General features: G+C 42.8%; 1 protein-coding gene across 1 annotated transcript in view; it reads right to left on the reverse strand.

The window, feature by feature from the left end:
* The window catches only part of LOC146863795 (complement factor H-like), a 140,726-nt gene that overhangs the window by 66,714 nt on the left and 47,341 nt on the right, over positions 1 to 26,671 (reverse strand). Inside the window, exon 2 of the mRNA XM_085628089.1 lies at positions 36 to 212. Coding sequence (XP_085484215.1) covers positions 36 to 212 — 177 coding nt within the window. The remainder of the gene's footprint in view (positions 1 to 35; positions 213 to 26,671) is intronic.

Raw genomic sequence — 26,671 nt, forward strand, 5'->3', positions numbered from 1 at the left:
CTCTCACCAATGCTGGTCTCACCAATGGAACTCACCGAGGCAGGTGACGTCTGAGTCCCAGACAGCAGCTTCGCCTCTTCTAACACATCTTAACACAGGAACTGATGGCTCGTACCCCTCAGTGCAGCGCACCTCTGTTGTTTCTCCAACACTATAATATAACTTGCTTTGTTCTGAGATTAATTTTGAACTCTCTGGAAATCTACATTGTTCTGTGAAAGAAAAAGAGACAAATATGAGCATTGCAAGGAAAATAGGATACTATTGTGTATTTGTAAATAAGATACTACTGTGTATTTGTATATGACATACTATTGTGGATTTGTAAATTAGATAGTATTGTGTATTTGTAAATGAGGTACTACTTTGTATTTATAAATAGGATACTGTTCTGTATTTGTAAATAGATAATATTGTGTATTTAGAAATGAGATACTATTGAGTATTTGTAAATGAGTTACTGCTGTATATTTGTAAATGGGATACTATTGTGTATTTATAAATGACATGTAGTGCATTTGGAAATGAGATACTGTTGTATATTTGTAAATGAGAAAATGCCTATTTGTAAATGAGAAACTTGTGTTTTTGTAAATGAGATAGTATTGTGTATTTGTAAATGGTATACTATTGTGCATTTGTGAATGAGATACTGGTTTGTATTTGCAAATGAGATACTATTGTGTATTTGCAAATTAGATAATATTATGTATTTGTAAATAGAATACAATTGAGTAATGTAGATGGGTTACTACTCTGTCTTTATAAAAAGGATACTGTTGTGTATTTGAAAATGAGATACTGTTGTTGATTTGTAAATGAGATACTATTGTATATTTATCATTGAAATACTGTTGTATATTTGTAAATGAGATACTGTTGTGTATTTGCAAATTAGATAATATTATGTATTTGTAAATAGAATACAATTGAGTATTTGTAGATGGGTTACTACTCTGTCTTTATAAATAGGATACTATTGTGTATTTGAAAATGAGATACTGTTGTTGATTTGTAAATTAGATAGTATTGTGTATTTGTAAATGGGATAGTATTGTGTATTTGTAAATGAGATACTATTGTATATTTATAATTGAAATACTACTGTATATTTGTAAATGAGATACTGTTGTGTATTTGTTAATGGGATACTGTTGTGTATTTGTAAATTAGATACTATTGTGTATTTGTAAATGGGATACTGTTGTGTATTTGTATATGCAATACCATTGAGTATTTGTAAATGATATACTATTGTGTTTTGTAAATGGGATACTGTTGTGTATTTCTAAATGACATACGGTTGTGTATTTCTAAATGAGATACTGTTGTATATTTGTAAATGAGATACTATTGTGTATCTGTAAATGTGATACTATTTTGTATTTATAAATAAGATGCTATTGAACATTTGTAAATGGGACACTGTTGTGTATTTGTAAATGCAAAATACTGTCCATTTGTAAATGGGATACTGTTGTATATGTGTAAATGATATACAACTAAACAAACTGCACCAGCACTTTTGACTGGGACGGAGTTAGCCAGGGACTGCATCTCCCACCTTCCTCAGCGCCAGGAGGCGCCAACGCCATTTTCCACAGCACTGGAGGTGCATAAAAGCACTCTCGGGATCCCGCAGCGCGGGATGCGCCCGGGTAAAGCTCGGGCTAAGGGCCCGCCCTTGCCCGTCACTGACCGGAGAAGGCCTCTGATCATAGTACGGTTTAATTGTTTAATTGTTGACCCATAATTCAATAAGAGCGACGTACCTTTTGTTGTTCATCAACCTGGACTTATCCCTGCCGGATATTTGGCCACCAGTTACTAAGACTGGTTGTTGTGTGTATATACCATTCCATGTATATATTGGGGCGGGCGCCTAGTTATCCAGGGGGCCATGGGCAAACGCAAAGCAGCAATTATTCTATCACCATGTGACACTGGCCGGTCAACTATTGACTCATATTTAGTGCGGGCAGTAAAAGGGATCTCTCAGGAGACAGATATTGTCGAACGTCGCCACTCTATTTGTGGAGGGTCTGGGTGTGGGACTACTGAGTCAGCAAATGATATAAAAGCAAAAGCCTCAGCAAATAAGAGTGCGACTAGGGAAGACAACAGCCGAGAGGTTGTCGATAATTCGGCCATCCCACTAAGTAACGACATAATATTATCTCCCAGTACTGTTTCTCTTAGCCCCCCTATTCCCAAAAGGAAAAGGACATTTTAAAAGACCTCATTTCTGCCAAAAGTTTAAAAAGGGCTAAACACACTTAAGACTCCAGTTCCCTCTTGAATCGAGGCTGGGTCTATTTCAGGCAATTTGGGGGATTCACAATGGGTATCATTAATGGCTTGGATTACTTCCAGACTAGAAGCTTTGTTAGCACCAATTTTAGAGAAGTTAGAGGCTTTGTCTGTTGAGGTAACTAAGATTAGGATACACCACCATACACCCCTAATAGGTCAACATAAGGAGGGGCTGAATAGGGCATTAGTACCAACTGTAACCCCAAATACACCAATAACAGTACTGAAGGATAACCCAGTGCTACCAAGTACTATGCCAAAGAAGTTAAAGGTCGCAGGTGCTTTACCCAAAGTTAATTACAGGGATCGTATGTGACCGCTCGCATCCAGACCAAATACATTGTTACAGCCTCCGGTTCCTATCGAGAATAACAAGAACTTAACACTTGATGATATTGAACGAGCCTCAATGTTAGAACAGACCAGTAATATCATTCCAAGGGAAACAAGTGTCATAGACGCATGTGCCTCCATTAATTTACCACCGGAATGTGTCCCCTATGTGGCCGTTATAGTCAATGTCCCTCTTTTACACCCAGGTCAAATAGAAGTTTACAACTCACTTAAGGACAGAGTTATTCATTGGCTTAACAGGAATTGTCGCTTCTCAGTAAGGGACGCCAATGACATTCTATTCGTTAGTAGAGTGCACTGGATTGGACCCTTGAGGAAAAAGTATGCGGGGCACTGCATTATAATTAATTTTAGTGATCCCAGGTCCGCTGAGAGTGTCCTTTCGGGGGAGACACTTCATCTTCAATTTGAAGGCAATATGTCATTTCAGCCCCTAGGTTTTTTCTACAGGCATTTTAGGCCCTGTGCCCCTGCAAACTCAGCCCAACAGGCAACAACCCTGCATTAATACACCTCTCATTCCAACCTTTTGTGATATCTAATAGATTTGAGGCACTGACTGATATCCAGAATATCGATTGACTTGTGATAAGTAATCAACTTCATGAAGGAAGGGAATAATTGTACAAACATGGGACCTTTGGGCTATCATGATATTATTCCTATATCACCAATAGCCTCCTTGTTCCCTTGTGACAATACAGCAGCCCCTACGCATATAATATCTGCCACACCTAATTTATTATTACCTAGTAGTAGTGGCCTTGGGAAGGTTGGTTGTTACAGTATTGCACCTGTAACCCCTCCATCGTTTCATGATACTGAAGTGGCTCCTACACACCCAACAGTTGCTACACCCATTCAAATCCAACAGAGGAGTAGTGGCCCTGGGATGGATGGTGGCTATAAAATTGTGACCTGGAACGTAGGTGGGTTAGCGAAAAAACAGGGTAACCTAGGGTGGTCGGAGTTTATTAATGACTTGGATATATTATGTATGCAAGAAACATGGTGCACCAAGCCCATTTTTGGGGGGTTTTTACGTCATATCGGCTGAAGACATCGGCAGTAGGAAGAGCGAAAGAGGGGCTCATGGTCCTTATATCGAATAAATGACTGGTAAGGTTGATGAGGAAAATATCCATTGGCCCACACTGCCTAATTTTATGGTTAACGTTTAGGAGAGGTTGGGATATTGTTCTGGGTAATTTTTATTATAATGTTTTTAACAATAACCAGGGCAAGGTGGTTTTAGCTCTTGATGGGGGATTGGAGACCCTACAGTCCATTACTAGTAGTTTTATATTGATATGTGCTGGAGATTTTAACATTCACACATGCCCAAATACTACTACATGGGTATGTGGGGTGATTGATGAGGCTGGGAATGGCTATTTGCATTTCCCCCATAGTGATTATGGCAAACGATTACATTCTATGATATCTAAGTTTGATTTAAATTTACTAGAGAGTGCCCGAGATGATAAGGGGGATCTTATCCCAACCTTAATAGGGAGGAATTCAGCGTACGTTATTGACCATATATTAATATCTGCCAATGCATGTAAGTGGTGCACCTCACCACGATATAGGAGCACCCAGGCCAATTATCTGTTCCCTGGCTCGACTGTACGAGAACTTGGAGAGCAAAGTACGTTTTGGACCCAAATACACCAACAATTTTGCACTCAAACGTGTTATACGGCAAGGCTGTGTGTTAGCCCCTCTTTTATTTTTCGTATTTATTAATGAGGTGGATAAGATCTTACAAACAGTCTATGCTGATGTCCCCCAAGTGGCTGGGCGCCCCACCCGGTATTATTGTATGCAGATGATACGGTCCTGCTGGCCAGGACCCCTGTGGGGTTGCAACGTTTAATGGATGCTTTTGGGGACTTTATTGCCACCCGGAAATTGGTTATAAATAAAATTAAAACCTATTTAATGGTATGCGAGCCCAGAGTTAAGAAATGTAGAACCTTTTTTATGGACAAGTCACCTGTAACTTCTGTTGATTCATTCTGCTACTTGGGCATCACTTTCTCTGGTAATGGTTCATGGACTGGTGAAATTACCAATGTCAGGAGCAAAATGGACAGAAGTACCCATGGTATTTTCAAATTTTCAATCAAGCTGGGTTCTAGGCCGGTCAAGGAGATGTCTGCAATTTATAGGGCAAGGGTTTATCCATCGCAACATATGGGGCTGGTGTGTGGGGCCACTACGGTTGTAAAGCATTGCAGACTAAAGAAAATGGTTTTCTCAAACGTATTCTTAGTCTGCCCATTTCGGCTTCATCTGAGATTACTCACTTACGCCTTTAGGGCACGAGTTATAGTTATAGTTACTTCAGCCACCTTTCGCTGGTGAATTTCAGTTAGTTTGTTCATTTAAAATTGTATGTCTTACCACCTATATACAACGTCACTTTAACCTTTTCAGTGAAAAAAAAAAAAAATATATATATATATATATATATATTCACTGAAAAAACCATAGGTTTCACACATGTTATAGTTAGCTGGACATTTTACTGATAAAAAACCAATGAAATTCCCCCGTTATAGTTACTGTAGGCAACTATAACTCACGCGACCGTAATCCTCTGCTGATGCTAATACTGTATTTAGACACTTATTTGCCCATGTCTTCTTCCATTAAATTTTAGCTATACATATATTACAAAAAATTTTTTTTCATAAAGACACATATGTCATCAGCAGAGGATTACGGTCGCGTGAGTTATAGTTGCCTACAGTAACTATAACGGGGGAATTTCATTGGTTTTTTTATCAGTAAAATGTTCAGCTAACTATAACATGTGTGAAACCTATGGTTTTTTCAGTGAATTTGCAAGGTTTTTTAAATGCTAATTCCTAACTATAACGTGTGTGAAACCTATGGTTTTTTCAGTGAATTTGTACGGTTTTTTAAATGCTAAGTTACTTTACGCCATTTGTGGCGTGCGCGCCCACTTAACGCAGTTCGTTCCGTGCGCGCACGGTGCGCTTTGCGCACCGCGTGCCCACGTTATGCTACATGGGCCATGAACGCACGATGCGCTTCGCGCACCGTGCGCACATGGAGGACATATGATGAGCATCGCTGTGATAGGTAAAATATATGTTAGGTTTACCTTAAATAAGTCATGCACAAAATGTGCCCTTCGGGCACCTTTTGCACACGGGGTGGGGAGAATGTGGATATTTTTTTTTTTTTTTTATTTCTTACCGTACGCGTACGGTAAGCGTAATCGGCGAAATTTTCGAAAAAATTAAAATTGCCTTTTTTCACTTGGGGGATCGTTGGGGACTCACTGGACATGGCTAGGTGCTTGGGAGCTGTCTAAACAGCCCCTTTACATGTTTTGGGACTTTGTTTATCAACCCCCTGTCAGAGTGCGAGAGAGAAAATGGCGGCCGCCGCTTCCTGGTTTCGACCGATTCGAATGTTTACTAAGATCTAAGAGCCAATCAGAATCGCGCTCGCGCACGTCACCGTACGCGTACGGTAAGCTTACGGTAAGCGCACGGTAAGCGCACCGTAAGCTGCCACAGATATATATATTGATTTAAAGGCTATTTTCTCAGAATCTACTGAACAGATTTACACCAAACCTACAAAAGGCACTTCCTTGACCTGAGGACTACCTCTCTGCCAAATTTCAAGTAATTCTGTTCAGCCGTTCGGGCTGTAGCTGTGTCTAAAGGTCCTATGGAAAAATGCATGGGAAAAACGCGTTTTGGGACCCCCCTTTTATCTCAGCCCCCGCTTGACGAATCCCCCCGAGACTTTCAGGGTAGGAGCGGAGCGTAGCGCCCCACCTATTTTGAAAAGTTCGCGAGGATTCGTCAACCGGCGCCAAAGTTATTCAAAATAGAATGTTGCGGATTTCCTATGGAAACGTGGTCCTAACTATAACTATCTACTGGCGACCGCAGGGTGTGCGCATAGTGAAAAAACAGAAAAAAAAATAAAAAATAAATACATAACTTAGCATTTAAAAAACCATACAAATTCACTGAAAAAACCATAGGTTTCACACACGTTATAGTTAGGAATTATCATTTACAAAACCTTGCAAATTCACTTAAAAAACCATAGGTTTCACACATGTTATAGTTAGCTGTACATTTCACTCGTAAAAAACCAATGAAATTCCACGTTATAGTTAGATCAGGTAACTATAACTTGCGCGACCGCAATCCACAATGTGTAATTTCAGATGTCATCATTGATGTCATGAGTGATGTCACTGACCATGTCATGAGTGATGTACTATGTGACGTCATCAGCAGTTTATTGTGGGCGCGCAAGTTATAGTTACCTGATCTAACTATAACGTGGAATTTCATTGGTTTTTTACGAGTGAAATGTACAGCTAACTATAACATGTGTGAAACCTATGGTTTTTTAAGTGAATTTGCAAGGTTTTGTAAATGATAATTCCTAACTATAACGTGTGTGAAACCTATGGTTTTTTCAGTGAATATATATATGAATAAATTTGTTCTGAAAGTAACATGTTTCTGTCACTTGATTAGGCTTCATAGACTTGTGTTGAAAGAAAACCTGTATAAACTGTCCTAAATTGCATGCATTTTAGAACTTACCCTGCTATAGGAGGTGCTCTGTTGAAATGGCAAATGTGTTTTAATTATTCACTGTGGGGGGCTGTGGCCAAGTAAGATGGCTGAGCGGACGAGAACCGCTTCAGCTCTGGACCCCGATTATTGCCACATGTCCTTCTGAGACACGTATAGAGCTCTACTTTCTATACTCCTAACCTGCTGTGTCCAGGGAATCACCAGGACTTTAGAAAATGCGGGAGTGATTAGGCAGTGCTGAATATTTGACCCCGATCCCAAGGTGACGGAGTTCCGCGGCCGCGCTCAAAATGGCGTAGCGGCACGGCCCGGATGCGCTGCAGGCCTTCCTGCCCAACTGGAGTCGGGTGCTTCCAACTCACCGTGGATTGCCTCAGATCCCCCTGACCCTACGGACCTGTGGAGGGACACTGGCGACACTTTCCGCGTCCCGCGATCCTGAAAGTCTGGTGGATGCGGCTGGGACCTGATCAGTGGTCGCTCCATGCACCGGAGCGGTTGCAGAACAACGAACCTTCTGCAGCAGCATTTACGGTTGGCGGGTGAGCAGCCTGCACGGATCGCTTTGGACAGGTCGGTCTATTCCCCACTGGCTCGAACACAAGGGTTTGGGGGGAAAATGGGATACATGCCTGCTGCCTGACTTTAAGATGGCGGTGCAGCATCGGGGAATATCGTACTGAGCCTCTTGACTGGTGCTGGGATCAGGGGGTAAACACCAACCAGAGAGTCGCTACCCCCGATGGATGGAGTGACCCTTTTTTTTGACTACTGGGCCACCTGAGGGCTGTGATCTCCCCTCAAGGACATGACTCGCTTTGCCTGACCTCACCATGGCGACCTGACCCCACCATTCAACAGAGGTTTGCCATTAACCAGTGGAGTGTTCGCGTGCTTAGTATTCACTCCTTGGCGTCTGAAAATTGGAACTGACCTGAGCCTGCACTGTCGGACCGCTCGCCGTGCTGGACATTGTCCTTATGCCTCCTAAGAAAACCGCAAACAAGGTTTCCCGCTATTTTACCACAGCGGACAAGGCTATTCCTCCATCAGAGTCAGTCCGCCCGCAGAACATGTTCCTTACAAAAGAGGATCTGGTGGCTACCCTACGGGACTTCAAGGCAGAGTTGTGCCAAGAAATCAAGCAGAACTTACGGTCCTCCATGGACCAACAAAAAGCTGACCTCACGGAACAAATGTTGACTCTACGCCACGATGTGGACGCCATTGGTACCAGGGTCCTAGAAGTGGAGGAGCAGGCTCAAGACCTTACGACACGCGTCGACAAGATGAAGGACTCACAACAAACTTTCCATGCCCAGCTTCAGCAGATCACACTGAAAACGGAAGACCTGGAAAACAGGACCCGGCAGGAGAACATACGGATCTGGGACTTGGAGGAGGAAGTGGAGGGGCCTGATTTGTAGGCATTCATGACGGGCCTCTTTGCAGAGCTCCTGGCCCCTCAACAACTGAAGCTGAAACTGGACCGCATCCACCGCGTGGGGACTGCAGACCAGAGAACGTAGAAGACCATATGACGTCCTGGTCAAACTACACTCTTTCACAACAAAGGAGGCCATACTGACCGCGGCAAGGAAAAAGTGTCCTTCCAAGGCTTCAATTGTTCCCTCTATCAGGACCTGGCCCCTCCACCTTGGACCAACGTCAAGCATTGAGACCAATCACCTCCAAACTACGAGACGAAGATATCCACTATCGCTGGACATTTCCATTTGGCCTCTCATTCGAGTATCCCAACAAGACGCATCTTTTAACTGATCTCTCCGATGGCCTTCGCATCCTGGGCCTCCCCCTCACGGATGATGCAACCACATCAAGCTCTTCTGCAGAGTCGGGCCGGCCCAGAAGGGGCATCAAATCCTGGCATACAATCACAAAAGCCCGAAGATCCCCAAACGGTACTTCCACAGACAACAGACCTCCGTGACCCCCTGATTTCCGATCCTTCCGACCTAGTCCTAATCTCAAAAGGTGGTGCTGCGCAGTGGAGAAGAGAACCCGACACACAAGATCTGTACAGCTGGTACACTTGACACTAAATTTGATTACTATGGACACTGAGGTTTTTATTTTTCTCTCTACGGACTTGCTCTTTAGAAATTAGTGACAGGCAATAGGGGGGTTCAGGCCTTGCCCATGCTACCCACTATTCTTCTTATTTTTGGACGAATCTTGAGCCATACACCCGTTGGTCCTTTGGCTCCCAGTTTGAGGGGATGTTGGGAATCTTTTTTGTTGGGTAGGTTGGGGGTTCCGGTTGTGTCCTAGGGGATCCAAGGTTTGTTTCTTTGTTTTTCTTGAAGTTCATTGGTGGGGATTGGAGAGGAGATTTGATCCTTACGCTTGCTGGCAGGGAGGGTCCCACTTTGTCGGGGACAACCACGTCTACATATCTGGGAGAGGGGTGGTCCACATGGGGAGTGAGTAGGGTCTACTACAATAATGGTTTCAGTTTCATCTTGGAACGTTAAGGGGTTGAACTCCCCCAAGAAACGTCCGAAAATTTGGAAGTACCTCATAGACCACAAATTTGACATGGTAGCCCTCCCAGAGACTCACCTTAAAAAATCTGAAGACAACAGGCTACGACACAAAGCGTACCCCTTAATATACAAATCCTCAGCTAGCACCAAACATAATGGAGTGGCGCCACTCTTTCATGGCACCACTAAATTTAAACCTGAGGTCACCAAATCAGATCGGGAAGGGAGAATACTAATGGTCAAGGAGAGGCTGAAAGGCACACTTTGCACGTTCATTTCTCTTTACGCCCCAACTCGGGGCAGTCCACATTCCGCTCTAAGGCTCTTGATTTATTGGGTGTATTCGCAGAACGCCTCGTAATACTACTGGGGGACTTTAATCTGACTTTGCATGAATCATTGGACAGCTCCCACTCAAACCGGACATCTACCGGCACCTTTTCTAAAGGACTTAAACAAAAATGCAGACACTTGGCCTATGCGATGCCTGGCGATCCCTCCACACTACCACCAAGGACTACACATACTATTCTCACGTTCACCAGACTTACTCCAGGATAGACTACATATTGATCAGCCAGGCCCTCATAGGGCCGCTTCAGGCGGCGCAGATCTTACCAATCTCAGTTGCTGACCACAGCCTAATCACCATTGGCCTGGCCTGGAGTGGTCTTAAGTCTGGTACGTCTAGGTGGTATTTCCCGACAGCGCTCACACGAGACAAGGTACTGCGGGAGGACCTTAGGGATGCCATCACTGACTTCTTTACACTTAATTATTCACTGTGTTGTTTGTTATTTTGGATTCAACGCAAGTAAGTTGTTGTACTTTCTGCTCTGCTGTGTTTTATTTTTGACAACAATCAATCAATCAATCAATTTGCATTTGTATAGCACAGCACTGTCACCCCTAGGTGTATCTGGGCGCAGTGGGTGCAACGTTTCAGTCGAAGAGCAAGGTCTTGAGTTTTTTTAAAAAATGCGGGAGGGAGGGTGCTGTTCGAAGATGGAGGGGCAAGTTGTTCCAGGTCTTGCAGGAGAAGGAGTAGCCTCTGCTGTGGCTGCGAAGGATGCAGGTTGTGCACACAGGCCAGTGAGGAGGAGTGCAGGTGTCCTGCAGGTAGATGGAAGTTCAGTCGATGGTTGATATAGGCTGGTCCTTGATCATGTAGAGCTTTGTAGGCTTGCATGAGGATCTTGAACTGGCATCTCTTCTGGATGGGGAGCAAGTGGAGCTTACTGGGGTCAGGTGATGTGAGTCCATTTGGGGAGGTCCAGGGTGAGTCTGGCTGCAGTATTTTGTAGGGCCCGGAATCGTCTGAGGATCTGGGTGGAGATGGCAGTGTCGAGGCCGCTGGTGACTTGGGCATGAGTTTCAGTATTTCTGTTGTTCATAGGGATTCATCTGAAGATTCTGCGGAGCGTGCGGAGGGAGTGGAAGCAGCAGGAGGCGACTGTGTTGACTTGTCGTTTCATGGTCAGTTCGCTGTCAAGAAGATGCTTAGGTTGCTGGTCTGTTCTGTTGGTGTGGGTGTTGGTCTGAGTTCTGCTGGCCACCAGCTGTGGTCCCATAAGGAAGTTTTCTTCTCGAAGATCAGTACTTCTGTCTTGTCAGAGTTGACTTTAAGGCAGTTGTCTCTCATCCAGTTGGCTACGATGGCCCAGAAGTTGGTTTTGGCGGTGGAGGGGTCTTCGGTGAGCGAGAGGATGAGTTGAATGTCGTCTGCATATGAAAATATGTTGAGGTCATGGGATCTGACGATGTCTGTGAGGGGAGTCATGTATGTGTTGAACAAGGTTGGGCTGGGGGGTGATGCATGGTGTACGCCGTACATGACATAACACTTTCCTGTCCAGTATAATGGCCCCCATATTCATAGGTAATCATCACAAGAAGAGCAGGAATGATGGATGATAAACCTCTAGCCATTGGCTACAAAATCTAGCGTGTTGTGGTACCTAATTATGATGAAATAGTGTCTATTAGATAGATTTATGTTGCCCGGCATTCTGAATCGGAAAATGTGATAGGCTCACCGAACACTCCATCTCTGTAATCCTGCTTCTCTAGCTTTTAGAAATACCTGGGCTCTGCAGGATATCCTGACAGTAGACACAGCCTATAAGGACACTGAAACTTCTTTTCTTGAGTCTTGGCTTCCAAATCATACTAGGAATTGTTGCAGATTTGGCATTTCATGTATGATACAGTAGACCCCTACACACTTATTGGAACAAAAAATTATTGGGAGAAGTGTGGAAATGGTAAAGTCTTTTTGTGAATTCTCACTAATTCTGGTGTTTCTGGTGCCAAAATGTGACTTAAAGACATAGTTTAACACTTGCAGAGAATTCTGGTTAGAAGAAACTGGTGAAATCCTTAAAAGCTGCATTTCCTTGGGTTCCCCCAGGGCTCTAGTTTTTAGAAATAGCTGGGACAGCTAGGGCTTCCTTGATGCCAGAAAATTCCAAGCCCAAATACTCCAGCAAACCATTAAGGGATCGAGGGACATTCATCTTCTGGAATGACTAAATAGTGTCTGGAAGTGTTTATCCTTTGTATAGTTTACAAATCTGTGCACCATTGGAGTTATAAATAGAAACTCTACACCCACTGAGACAATAATTTTGCAAAGAATATTTCGGACAAAATATTTATGTCAGATGATATTTTCGCCAACAATATTGTGGCATATATTATATATGCTTATTTTCTATCACCTCACACTCACCATTTTCTATCCAATACAAGGCTCACCTATACATGGGGGATCATTTCTATTGAAAGAAATCTTCAGATTTTTTAATACAAATTTTGACATTTGGTGGAACTTTTGTGTAACAAATTGTGTGATCTATGTCTACCGTCTGGAAACTCTTGTTTTCAGAAATGCCTGGAGTTTACAGGATTCCCAGGGTGTCCGGCCTTCACGGGCCTAAATACTGAGGGCAACATTAAGCGTTTTGAGACTACTCCTACTCTCCCAAAGAGTTGAGGTTTTGATGCTTTCCTGATCGGTATGATAGACCCACCCATACACCCAGACTACTGTTTATCTCAGGGGAAGTGTGGAAATGTTGGATAGCAAAGTTTTTATTGTTAGCCACAAATTCCTGTGCTTTCCATCGCCTGCATGTGGGGAATTGTTGTTTCTTTGACAGTTTGATGCTTGAAGGGCATCTAGGTGGTAAAATGTAGTGGGTTCCAAGCAAGTATTGTAGCGTTCCACTGTTATCTGAAAAGCAGTGTGTTTAGCCTGCACTCAGGTTTGATCAATACTTCAAATTTCTTTGTGTTCAATTATTCAAATGTGTGCTGCCTTGTAACAGGACCTGAACATGTCCATGTGATAAGTATACTAAGAGGTGTACATACAATGTACATCCCACACAAAGCGCACTACTGTTGACCTCTAGAGTTCTTCCAATAGTAAACAAATTTAACCAAGGTCAATACAATAAAACAAACATTTATAACTTTTTGCTCTCGTTTGTAATTTACTTTTTACAATTCTTCTAGTATGGAAGCATAACCAACTATATACTAATTCATCTTGCTCTATAGAGCTTACACATATGTCACAAATATTACATCTCAAACAATGTTACAATGCACTGCTTCGATCAATATCCACATTTCAGCTGTGTGAATGCTTCTTTTCCCATGCTTCTTTTTCCACGTTCCACGGTTGCCTGCCAACATCAGGCTCAAACACAGCAGTACTCCCAGGAGATTTACACTACTTTATTCTTTCCAAACCACACTAAGAGCCTCATTTATGAGGTTTTGGCGCAGGGCAACGTTGCAAGGAATCTTGCTGCGTTGCCTTACGTCAAAACAAAAGGGGAGAAATGCACTCTATCTATGAGATACAGCACATTCCTGTCCTTTTCCCCTGCACCACCACACAATGGGCTGCCTTGCATGCACCAACGCAAGCACCATGCACCATGGTGCAAGGGTGCCTGCATTGCAGGGCTGATTGATTTTGTGCAGGAAGTGAAACCTTCCTCTACAAAATCAGTCACTTTAGGCGATTTCTTCTTTCTATGTGTGCTGCAGAATGTACGTGCCTGTAGGGTGGCTCAGAAAACAAATGCTGAACCTTAAAGTGCAGCCCTTGTTGCTCTACATCATAAAATAGCGTTGAAGAGGGTATGGTACAAAGGTTCCCTCCCTCTTTGGAGTCCCATCACCTGGCAACAAGGGGCTTGAGTTACAAATGCACCCTTTTGCAATGTAATTTATTTGTCTGCTGTCGAAGGGGACCCTCCCTTATGTAAGATTTCACTTTCTTCTGGGGAGTTATGAAAGGCTCAGAAAACAAATGCTGAACCTTAAAGTGCAGCCCTTGTTGCTCTACATCATAAAATAGCGTTGAAGAGGGTATGGTACAAAGGTTCCCTCCCTCTTTGGAGTCCCATCACCTGGCAACAAGGGGCTTGAGTTACAAATGCACCCTTTTGCAATGTAATTTATTTGTCTGCTGTCGAAGGGGACCCTCCCTTATGTAAGATTTCACTTTCTTCTGGGGAGTTATGAAAGTGCTACCTGCAGGTATTACCCGTTTATTTATGGCTGGGCCACTGACTTTTGCACACGTTATTTTGACTTTTCTTGTGATGTGGTAGTACTTGTAAGGCTGTGTATAGACATTTGGGTGTATGGGTGCAATTTTGAGTGTGTATACATGTGTGTGACGGTTTCTGAGAGTATGTTATTGTGTATGCAAATATGTATATCGCATTGTTAGTGGCTACTGATGAGCTTTGGAACAGCCTGGATTGAGATGACGCAGCGACCATGATCTTGCTAGATCTCAGTGCTGCTTTTGATACTGTCTCTCACTGTATTCTGGCCCAAAGTCTTGAAATTGCTGATATTTCTGGCTCTGCACTAAAATGACTCAAGGTTTTATTGAACGATAGAAACTTTAAGGTTTATGATGATCTCTGTCTCTTAGTCACTTATTCCATTAAATGCGGAGTTCCACAGTGCTCTTCTTTAAGCCCACCTCTCTTTAATGTTTATGTCTTCCCGCCGGCAAGAATAGTACAGGCCCATGGCTTTGATCTTGCATCATACACTGACGATCCTCAATTGATCTTCGCGTTTGCCTCTAATTCTTGGCAGTTCGGACTGGACTGTTCCCATCAGGCACAGGGTCAAGACTGATTTGCATATGGCATATGATTTGCATATGGCTGGGTCTGAACTGGGGGGGCATGGTGAGCAAAAGAACTATGGATTTAACCCAGATCTCTTGATTGGGGTTGAATGCTTGATTTGCTCTGCATTCCCTCAAACTTAACTGTGGGAAGACAGAGGTGTTGGTTGTCAGCAAGCACATGTCCAGCTGGAGGGAACTTTTCTGGCCTCAAGGCTTTGGGGAGCGACCAGTACCCTCCAGTGCAGTAAAAAGCCTCTTTTTTGGTTGGACACTAAGCTGACTATGGAAACCCAAGGCAAAAAACTCTCAGCAATGTGCTTTGGACTATTGCGAACACTAAGAAAAGTCATGCAGTGGCAATCATCCTCTTCCAAAAGGGTGATTATACAGGGATTAATTAACTCCAGGCTCGACTATGGTAACTCCCTATTCCTGGGAAGTCCTCAATATGTCCCAAAACACCTACAAATCATTCAGAATACCGCAGCATGCTTACTTTCCAATCTCCCCAAACAACACTCGGCAGCTCCAGCGTTGGTGGCATTGCTTTGGCTCCCAACACAAAAGAGGATCCACTTCAAGGTCCTTTGTATGGTCCAGTGAGGGATGCAAGCAAAAGGCCCCCTTCTGATTAGATTACTCTGCCCCTACAGGCCCCAGAGGTCATTACGTTTGGAGAATTATTTTCTGTTGAACGTTCCCAAGGTCAAAAAGGACAGATGGGTTGCCCAGCCAGAAATCACTTTCAAGAAACCCCTAAAGACTCATCTATTCTAATTCTGGCATGGCTGGTCAAGGCCTTGCAGGTGTGCCTGTCTCAGCGCTGGAAGGCCTTTGGAGGTAGCTGTGCGCTATACAAGACATGTTGAATAGAATAGTATGTATTTATGTATGACTTGGCCTGACTCTGTTTGAAGGCCTGCCTATTTATATCACTTTGACTGTATACAGATGTGTATATCTGAAAATGTGCTTGTGTTGGCAGTGCCTGCATATGCATGTGCTTATGTCAGTGTTTATGTATGTGTGTTTGAAGCCGTGTTTGTACACATATGTCTGTGCATCTGTATATGGATTTGAGTTTACTGTCAGTATGTATAGAAGTGTATCTGTGTTTGTAGTTTATTATTTAATATTTATGCACACATATGTCCGTGCATCTGTATAAGGGTTTGTGTTTACTGTCAGTATGTATAGAAGTCTAGCTGTGTTTGCAGTTTAATATTTAATATTTATGCACACATATGTCTGTGCATCTGTATAAGGGTTTGTGTTTACTGTCAGTATGTATAGAAGTGTAGCTGTGTTTGCATTTTATTATTTAATATTTATGCACATGTATGTCTGTGCATCTGTATAAGGGTTTGTGTTTACTGTCAGTATGTATAGAAGTCTAGCTGTGTTTGCAGTTTATTATTTAATATTTATGCACACATATGTCTGCATCTGTATAAGAGTTTGTGTTTACTGTCAGTATGTATAGAAGTCTAGCTGTATTTGCAGTTTATTATTTAATATTTATGCACACATATGTCTGCATCTGTATAAGGGTTTGTGTTTACTGTCAGTATGTACAGAAGTCTAGCTGTGTTTGCAGTTTATTATTTAAGTTTGGGAATCTGTGGGGAGACACAAAATTCCAACCACTTAACATTCCACTAAGTCTCCGGATACAAATGGTACCTCACTTGTGTGGGTAGATCTAGTGCCCACGAGAGAAAATGGCCCAAGATGTACTGCGGAGACATCAAAATTATCAATCGCGAGGGAGTCACCTGCACCTTTAGGCCCAGGCTTTGCGGCCATCTAGGGAAACTTACCAAACCCAGAAATTTCTGAAAACTAGACACCAGGGGAGTTGTGATGGATTCCCCAACGTTTTCTTATGCAGAATCCCCTGCAAACCTCAAAGTTTGCTAAAAAAAGATCACATTTTCTTCCCACTTCTCTTTGGGATTGCCATACCGGCACAAATTTCCTACCACCTTGCGTTCCCCTTCATTTCCCGACAAAATGATACCTGACTTGTGTCAGTGTGAAAAGCATAATCAGCCTAAAAACGTATATTAAAAAACATATAGCACTTAGAGCTTGCTTTGCTATACCCTCAATCGATAAATTTTTGGCCTTCCCCGGTTGCAGGCCCTTAGCCCACCCACACAAGAGAGGTATCATTTCACTCGGTAGACCGAGAGGAACACTGGGTGGTAGGAAATTAGTGCCGGCATGGTGATCCCACACAGAAATGTGAGAACAATATCATTTTTTAGCTAAATTTGAGGTTTGCAGGGTATTCTGGCTATGAAAACCTTGGGGGTCCCATGCAAGCCACACATCCTTGGAATCCCCTGGATGTCTAGTTTTCAGAAGTTGCTAGAACTGGTAGGTTTCCCTAGATGGACGCTGAGTCAGGGATAAAAAATTCAGGTGCCCCTCTTCTAAAATCAGGTAGTTTTGTGCTAGATAATATTGATGTCTCCAGAATAAGTTTTGCGCCCTTCTCTGTAGCAGGCACTTGGCCCACCCACACAAGTAAGGTACCATTTTTATCAGGAGACCGGGGAGAACGCTGGGCGGTAGGACGTTTCTGTCGAACCAGTGATCCCACAACTTTCCTACACAGAAATGTGAGGAAAATGTAATTTTTTTAGCAAAAGTTGAGGTGTGCATGGGGTTTTGGGTAAAAAGACCCAAAATATATTGTACAGGTACCAAAAATGATCGATCACAAAACAATCTGGTTTTGCAAGGAGGTCATCTGTGCTTTTGGTCCAGCACACGGTCGTCATCTAGGAAAACCAAAAACACCCAGACAGTTCTGAAAACTAGACACCAGGGGGAGTCCAGGGATGTGTGGCTTGTGCGGATCTCCCAAAGTTTTCTTTTCCAGAATCCCCTGCAAACCTCAAATTTAGCTAAAAAGTCATTTTTTCCTCACATTTACGTGTGGCAAGGTTATGAGATCACTGCACCGGAACCAATTTCTCACCACGGGAGGGCAGAAAGCGCTGACTGTCACTACACTGAAACAAAATGCCTCAGGCATCTGGGGAAGCTCTTCTCCAGCTCCAGAGGCTGGAAAAGAAAACAAAGGAAATCCCTCTGCTGTTTGCAAATATTGTGCCTTGGACGTAATGGTCACGTTGTTGGCACTGCAGCTCCACAGCCTTGGACATAACCGTTACGTCCAAAGCATGGAAGGGGTTAAAAATATTAATATATTGTTATTGTACTATTTACTTTATACTGTACTTATAAATTTGTATTTGTTCAATACATTAACTTTTTTTAGACATTGTTATAATTTGCAAATTTTTTTTACAAATCATTTAACACATTTATATTTTTTTTAACATTTATGTAAGAAAATAGTCTTGCTTTTACTTTCATTTAGTGGCCTTTTTACCACGACATCTACACTACTCTACTCTAATAATATCAGTTTGATGTGGATTTTGTTCGTAATGGTCCAGGTTCCAGATTGCTGTTTGACGGAGAAGGTAAGACCCATTTTTAGTTTTTATTTAGGGATTTGGGGGTAGTTGGGATGTGGGTAGGTATAGTAATTGTGGGCTACGATGTTAGTTTGATTTGAGAAACTTGCTTAGTGATAGTTATGTAATGCAGTGTCAGGGGCGTAAAAAACACCCCCGCAGCCCCCGCGGTGCGGGGGGGCCCCCAGTCTTCGGTTAGGTGAAGGGGGCCCCCTCAGCTCTTCGGTAAAGAGCTGGGAGAGAAATGCTTGCTCTAGAAAGCAGGTGCAGTCTGCAGCCGGCTCTGAGCTCCTGCGCTGACCCAGGGCAGGACTGAAGAGAAACAAAGTAACAAGTTACATTGTTTCTCTTCAGTCAGAGCCGGGCCCGGAAAAGGGATGGGGGTGGGGGCCCCAGAGAGAGCATTCACCTCAAGGCACAGCCTCTGAGAAGGGACGAGGCAACAGAGAGTTGGCGGAGAAGGTTTGCAGCTCCAGGGACAGGACTCTGCTGGGACACATTGGAAGGTAAGCAAGCATTGGAAATGCAATTGGCTTCGCAGTCTCCCTGGATGGCACGGAGGGTTTCCTCGGTGGCCTGCAGTGTCCCCGATGCTGATAGTGAACATGGAAACGTTCCCAGATCTCCACAGAAGAGAGAAAAGAAAATGGCTCAAGAATGTTTGAAAATGGATGTACGTGTAGAAAATGACAGAGAATACTTTTTTAAATAGTTCAATATAGCGTAAGCTCGCCCCCAAGGTATTGGAGCGCTTTACACGAGCACCAGTTACATTACACAAGGCCACACTTATTTTTTAAGCACGGGGATATTAAGTGATTTGCCCAGAATCACAGGATGTTGAACCAACGCTGAGACTCGAGCATGATCCCCCAGTTCCAAAGCCAGCATCTCTGGCTGTTATGCCACATTCCATTGGTATCAGTGGTCTTCCCAGCCGCAAAGGAAGGGAGAACATGTCTGTGGTTGTTGCACATTTTTGAGCGACATTTGAGACCAAGTGCAAAACTATCTGGAGCCTTCAGCAAAATTCTATTTTTATGTTTTTTGCTCCCTCCTCGGAATAAATTGGTAATATTTGATGCTTTTGGTGTCAATTTGGCACTGTCTGGTGCTGGCACCCTCGGCACCTGCCTAGTATTATTGACTCGCTTTATCATCAGCCCTTTATTTACTTTTAGACTCTGGCCATGGGCGTACGTACCAAGGGTGCAGCATGTGCAGTGGCATTGGTGCCAAGGAATGGAAGGGGCACACTGACTATAGCTGTCTTTCAGTACCCAACCAGGAGCCAGGGGAGCATTTTCACCTCCTTACAGGAGGGCGCGTGAGGCTCATGCTACGCCACTTACTCCAGCTTAACTGAAAAACTCACATTTTAGAGGCCTCCGGAGTACTGTAGAGTTGGGGAAAGTCATTCCCAGGTTCCACAGCACAGAACCTTCATTTTCTTTTATTTAAATACATTTTAGGTATTCAGTTTCTGCCCATGCTGTGCACTTTTTATTTTATGTTTGTTTTGCTATGAATTATTCTATTTCTTGTTATTCACATTGGTAATATTTTTTATTGAAGAATCCAATAAATAGCAGGTTATAAATTGGTACTTAAAGTCTAATGAAGCATAGAATGAGCCCAGAACAGCAACGGAATGCTAAAAATAATAGAGATATATTCAGGGAAATGAATGGGACTGGAGTGTAGCAAACAATCACCAGAGTCATATGGGAGAGAATAGGACACACATAAGAATGGAAGGACACTGTGGGTCGGAAGGGGAGAATCCATGTAAGATGTCATATCTAATAAGCGTTGGCAAAGCCAATAGGTCTGACGTTGGTTGCAGGACTATTGGCTGTACCATTGTATGTTTCTTTTGCTGTAGTTTATTATGAATTTATTGTTCCAAGATGGCTAATGGATGCTGAGAGAAGAAAGACATGAAGAAATCATTGAAATACGAAAGGGTGTAAATACAGCGGGTGGACAGTGGTGTATGAGAGACAATGAAATACAGGGTGTAAATACTGCAGGTGGACAGTGGTGTATGAGAGACAGTGAAATACTACAGGGTGTAATTACAGCAGGTGGACAGTTGTGTATAACAGACAATGAAATACTACAGGGTGTAAATACAGTGGGTGGATAGAAATGTATGAGCAACAATGAAATACAGGGTGTAAATACTGTAGGTGGACAGTGGTGAATAAGAGACAATGGATTACTACAGGGCGTAAATACAGTAGGTGGACAGTGGTGTATGAGAGACAATGAAATGCGAAAGGGTGTAAATACTGTAAGTGGACAGTGGTGTATGAGATACAATGAAATATTACAGGGTGTACAGTGGGTGGACAGCGGTGTATGAGAGACAATGAAATACAGGGTGTAAATACAGTGGGTGCGACAGCAGTGTATGAGAGACAATGAAATACAGGGTGTAAATACAGTAGGTGGACAGTGGTGAATGAGAGACAATGAACTACTACAGGGTGTAAATACAGTAGGTGGACAGTGGTGAATGAGAACCAATGAAATAATACGGGGTGTAAATACAGTGGGTGGAAGCGGTGTATGAGAGACGATGAAATACAGGGTGTAAATACAGTGGGTGCGACAGCGGTGTATGAGAGACAATGAATTACAGGGTGTAAATACAGTAGGTGGACAGCGGTGAATAAGAGACAATGAAATACTGGGTGTAAATACAGTAGGTGGACAGTGGTGAATAAGACAATGAAATACTGGGTGTAAATACAGAAGGTGGACAGTGGTGTATGAGAGACAATGAAATACTACAGGGTGTAAATACAGTAGGTGGACAGTGGTGAATAAGAGACAATGAAATACTACAGGGTGTAAATACAGTAGGTGGACAGTGGTGAATGAGAGACAATGAAATACTACAGGGTGTAAATACAGTAGGTGGACAGTGGTGAATAAGAGACAATGAAATACTACAGGGTGTAAATACAGTGGGTGGACAGCGGTGTATGAGAGACAATGAAATACTAAAGGGTGTAAATACAGTAGGTGGACAGTGGTGAATAAGAGAATGAAATACAGGGTGTAAATACAGTAGGTGGACAGTGGTGAATGAGAGACAATGAACTACTACAGGGTGTAAATACAGTGGGTGGACAGTGGTGTATGAGAGACAATGAAATACAGGGTGTAAATACAGTGGGTGCGACAGCGGTGTATGAGAGACAATGAATTACAGGGTGTAAATACAGTAGGTGGACAGCGGTGAATAAGAGACAATGAAATACTGGGTGTAAATACAGTAGGTGGACAGTGGTGCATAAGACAATGAAATGCTGGGTGTAAATACAGAAGGTGGACAGTGGTGAATGAGAGACAATGAAATACTACAGGGTGTAAATACAGTGGGTGGACAGTGGTGAATGAGAGACAATGAAATACTACAGGGTGTAAATACAGTAGGTGGGCAGTGGTGAATAAGAGACAATGAAATACTACAGGGTGTAAATACAGTAGGTGGACAGTGGTGAATGAGAGACAATGAAATACTACAGGGTGTAAATACAGTGGGTGGACAGTGGTGAATGAGAGACAATGAAATACTACAGGGTGTAAATACAGTAGGTGGACAGTGGTGAATAAGAGACAATGAAATACTACAGGGTGTAAATACAGTGGGTGGACAGTGGTGAATGAAAGACAATGAAATACTACAGGGTGTAAATACAATAGGTGGACAGTGGTGAATAAGAGACAATGAAATACTACAGGGTGTAAATACAGTGGGTGGAAAGCGGGGTATGAGAGACAATGAAATACTAAAGGGTGTAAATACAATGGGTGGACAGTGGTGAATGAGAGACAATGAAATACTACAGGGTGTAAATACAGTGGGTGGACAGTGGTGAATGAGAGACAATGAAATACTACAGGGTGTAAATACAGTAGGTGGACAGTGGTGAATAAGAGACAATGAAATACTACAGGGTGTAAATACAGTGGGTGGACAGTGGTGAATGAGAGACAATGAAATACTACAGGGTGTAAATACAATAGGTGGACAGTGGTGAATAAGAGACAATGAAATACTACAGGGTGTAAATACAGAGGGTGGAAAGCGGGGTATGAGAGAAAATGAAATACTAAAGGGTGTAAATACAGTAGGTTGACAGTGGTGAATAAGAAACAATGAAATACTACAGGGTGTAAATACAGTAGGTGGACAGTGGTGAATGAGAGACAATGAAATACTAAAGGGTGTAAATACAGTAGGTGGACAGTGGTGAATAAGAGAATGAAATACAGGGTGTAAATACAGTAGGTGGACAGTGGTGAATGAGAGACAATGAACTACTACAGGGTGTAAATACAGTGGGTGGACAGTGGTGTATGAGAGACAATGAAATACAGGGTGTAAATACAGTGGGTGCGACAGCGGTGTATGAGAGACAATGAATTACAGGGTGTAAATACAGTAGGTGGACAGCGGTGAATAAGAGACAATGAAATACTGGGTGTAAATACAGAAGGTGGACAGTGGTGTATGAGAGACAATGAAATACTACAGGGTGTAAATACAGTAGGTGGACAGTGGTGAATAAGAGACAATGAAATACTACAGGGTGTAAATACAGTAGGTGGACAGTGGTGAATGAGAGACAATGAAATACTACAGGGTGTAAATACAGTAGGTGGACAGTGGTGAATAAGAGACAATGAAATACTACAGGGTGTAAATACAGTGGGTGGACAGCGGTGTATGAGAGACAATGAAATACTAAAGGGTGTAAATACAGTAGGTGGACAGTGGTGAATAAGAGAATGAAATACAGGGTGTAAATACAGTAGGTGGACAGTGGTGAATGAGAGACAATGAACTACTACAGGGTGTAAATACAGTGGGTGGACAGTGGTGTATGAGAGACAATGAAATACAGGGTGTAAATACAGTGGGTGCGACAGCGGTGTATGAGAGACAATGAATTACAGGGTGTAAATACAGTAGGTGGACAGCGGTGAATAAGAGACAATGAAATACTGGGTGTAAATACAGTAGGTGGACAGTGGTGCATAAGACAATGAAATGCTGGGTGTAAATACAGAAGGTGGACAGTGGTGAATGAGAGACAATGAAATACTACAGGGTGTAAATACAGTGGGTGGACAGTGGTGAATGAGAGACAATGAAATACTACAGGGTGTAAATACAGTAGGTGGACAGTGGTGAATAAGAGACAATGAAATACTACAGGGTGTAAATACAGTAGGTGGACAGTGGTGAATGAGAGACAATGAAATACTACAGGGTGTAAATACAGTGGGTGGACAGTGGTGAATGAGAGACAATGAAATACTACAGGGTGTAAATACAGTAGGTGGACAGTGGTGAATAAGAGACAATGAAATACTACAGGGTGTAAATACAGTGGGTGGACAGTGGTGAATGAGAGACAATGAAATACTACAGGGTGTAAATACAATAGGTGGACAGTGGTGAATAAGAGACAATGAAATACTACAGGGTGTAAATACAGTGGGTGGAAAGCGGGGTATGAGAGACAATGAAATACTAAAGGGTGTAAATACAATGGGTGGACAGTGGTGAATGAGAGACAATGAAATACTACAGGGTGTAAATACAGTGGGTGGACAGTGGTGAATGAGAGACAATGAAATACTACAGGGTGTAAATACAGTAGGTGGACAGTGGTGAATAAGAGACAATGAAATACTACAGGGTGTAAATACAGTGGGTGGACAGTGGTGAATGAGAGACAATGAAATACTACAGGGTGTAAATACAATAGGTGGACAGTGGTAATAAGAGACAATGAAATACTACAGGGTGTAAATACAGTGGGTGGAAAGCGGGGTATGAGAGACAATGAAATACTAAAGGGTGTAAATACAGTAGGTTGACAGTGGTGAATAAGAGACAATGAAATACTACAGGGTGTAAATACAGTAGGTGGACAGTGGTGAATGAGAGACAATGAACTACTACAGGGTGTAAATACAGTGGGTGGACAGTGGTGTATGAGAGACAATGAAATACAGGGTGTAAATACAGTGGGTGCGACAGCGGTGTATGAGAGACAATGAATTACAGGGTGTAAATACAGTAGGTGGACAGCGGTGAATAAGAGACAATGAAATACTGGGTGTAAATACAGTAGGTGGACAGTGGTGCATAAGACAATGAAATACTGGGTGTAAATACAGAAGGTGGACAGTGGTGAATGAGAGACAATGAAATACTACAGGGTGTAAATACAGTAGGTGGACAGTGGTGAATAAGAGAAAATGAAATACTAAAGGGTGTAAATACAGTAGGTGGACAGTGGTGAATGAGAGACAATGAAATACTACAGGGTGTAAATACAGTAGGTGGACAGTGGTGAATAAGAGACAATGAAATACTACAGGGTGTAAATACAGTGGGTGGACAGTGGTGAATGAGAACCAATGAAATATTACAGGGTGTAAATACAGTGGGTGGACAGCGGTGTATGAGAGACAATGAATTACAGGGTGTAAATACAGTAGGTGGACAGCGGTGAATAAGAGACAATGAAATACTAAAGGGTGTAAATACAGTGGGTGGACAGTGGTGTATGAGAGACAATGAAATACAGGGTGTAAATACAGTAGGTGGACAGCGGTGAATAAGAGACAATGAAATACTAAAGGGTGTAAATACAGTGGGTGGACAGTGGTGTATGAGAGACAATGAAATACAGGGTGTAAATACAGTAGGTGGACAGCGGTGAATAAGAGACAATGAAATACTGGGTGTAAATACAGTAGGTGGACAGTGGTGAATAAGACAATGAAATACTGGGTGTAAGTACAGTAGGTGGACAGTGGTGTATGAGAGACAATGAAATACTACTGGGTGTAAATACAGTAGGTGGACAGTGGTGTATGAGAGACAATGAAATACTACAGGGTGTAAATACAATAGGTGGACAGTGGTGAATAAGAAACAATGAAATACTACAGGGCGTATATAAGGTTGCACAACATAGACTTGAATTAACACAGGGCAGGGAGTAAACACAGTGGGCTCTGAAGTCGTGACCCTCAGCTGTCCTGCAGAGAACTGAACTCAAGTGCCCCATAGTCAATTTCATACCCCGCATCAGGCATAAAGGTCAAGCTATTTTTATTCTCTAAAATTTCTCCCCATACTTCCCTAAATAAGTAACCATTCCAGGATGGTTGATATGCATTTGACCTGTAGAAGGGTACAGGGGACATATGGGTGTCCTTGGGTACTGTGGGAAGGGCTGTGACGAGAGGGGGTGGACTGTTGTGGACAAACAAGGAAGCCGTTCATATCTTTCTCTCTCTTTTCCATTGTGCCTGCGACATGCCTTTGTGTAGAAAAAACTATCACTAGGTAAAGAGGGGAGCTTGTCACAGCGACTAGTGAGATTCTACAGAGCTACCCCATTTCAACACCAGCAATGTTCCATGATTGTGTACTTAATAAATAAAATAACATGACATAATGTTGGCCCTGCCATAATGGTGGCACATATCGGCCCAATGTGCTCACCTATGGTATAATTGAGCCCAAACCGGGTAAAATGCGGGCGCTGGCATAATAGTGGTAATTCCTGTCTGATTGCGTGGTGCACATTCCTCATGCTTGCTTCGGCATAATGGCGGTAATTCTTGGCATAAGATTGGCGCATATGACATGCAACTATGACACATAGATATTCAAGGCGGAGTCCAAAACTGTCTGTACGCACCGCGGTGCCCGAGCAACTTTGGGTGATGCCCGGAGGAGCTGTCCTATGCAGCTATAGAGGAGTTTGGCTCTGGTTCACCCCTTGGCCGCCACCTACCCAGCCGGACATCGGACATTGTTTTCCTCGTCTCCACGTTGTGTTTCTTTTCCCTCCCCCACCTCCTCCCTCAGTGATTCTTTGTCTGCCTCCCCTTTTCCAGCCTGACTCTCCTGTGTCACCTGAAGTACTTTCCCCCTTACCGTTTTTTTTCTAATGTTATTATTTTTTTTTTTTAAACGTGTTTTTATTGCAGAATTTAAGAATAAGAACTCCATAATAGCGACCTGTGCTCACAAGGTATCTCAGAGCCCCCCCATCTTTGTAGTGCTGTACACAGCCATTCAGCCCACAATGTTATGCTATGCTTTTGTAATTCATGTAACTTTTGTAACTCCAACAACTGATGTAACAATGTTCTGAAACAATGTCCTACTGCTTGTAA

This window comes from Triturus cristatus, chromosome 2_1 (genome assembly GCF_964204655.1).
Source record: "Triturus cristatus chromosome 2_1, aTriCri1.1, whole genome shotgun sequence".
Classification (NCBI taxonomy): domain Eukaryota; kingdom Metazoa; phylum Chordata; class Amphibia; order Caudata; family Salamandridae; genus Triturus; species Triturus cristatus.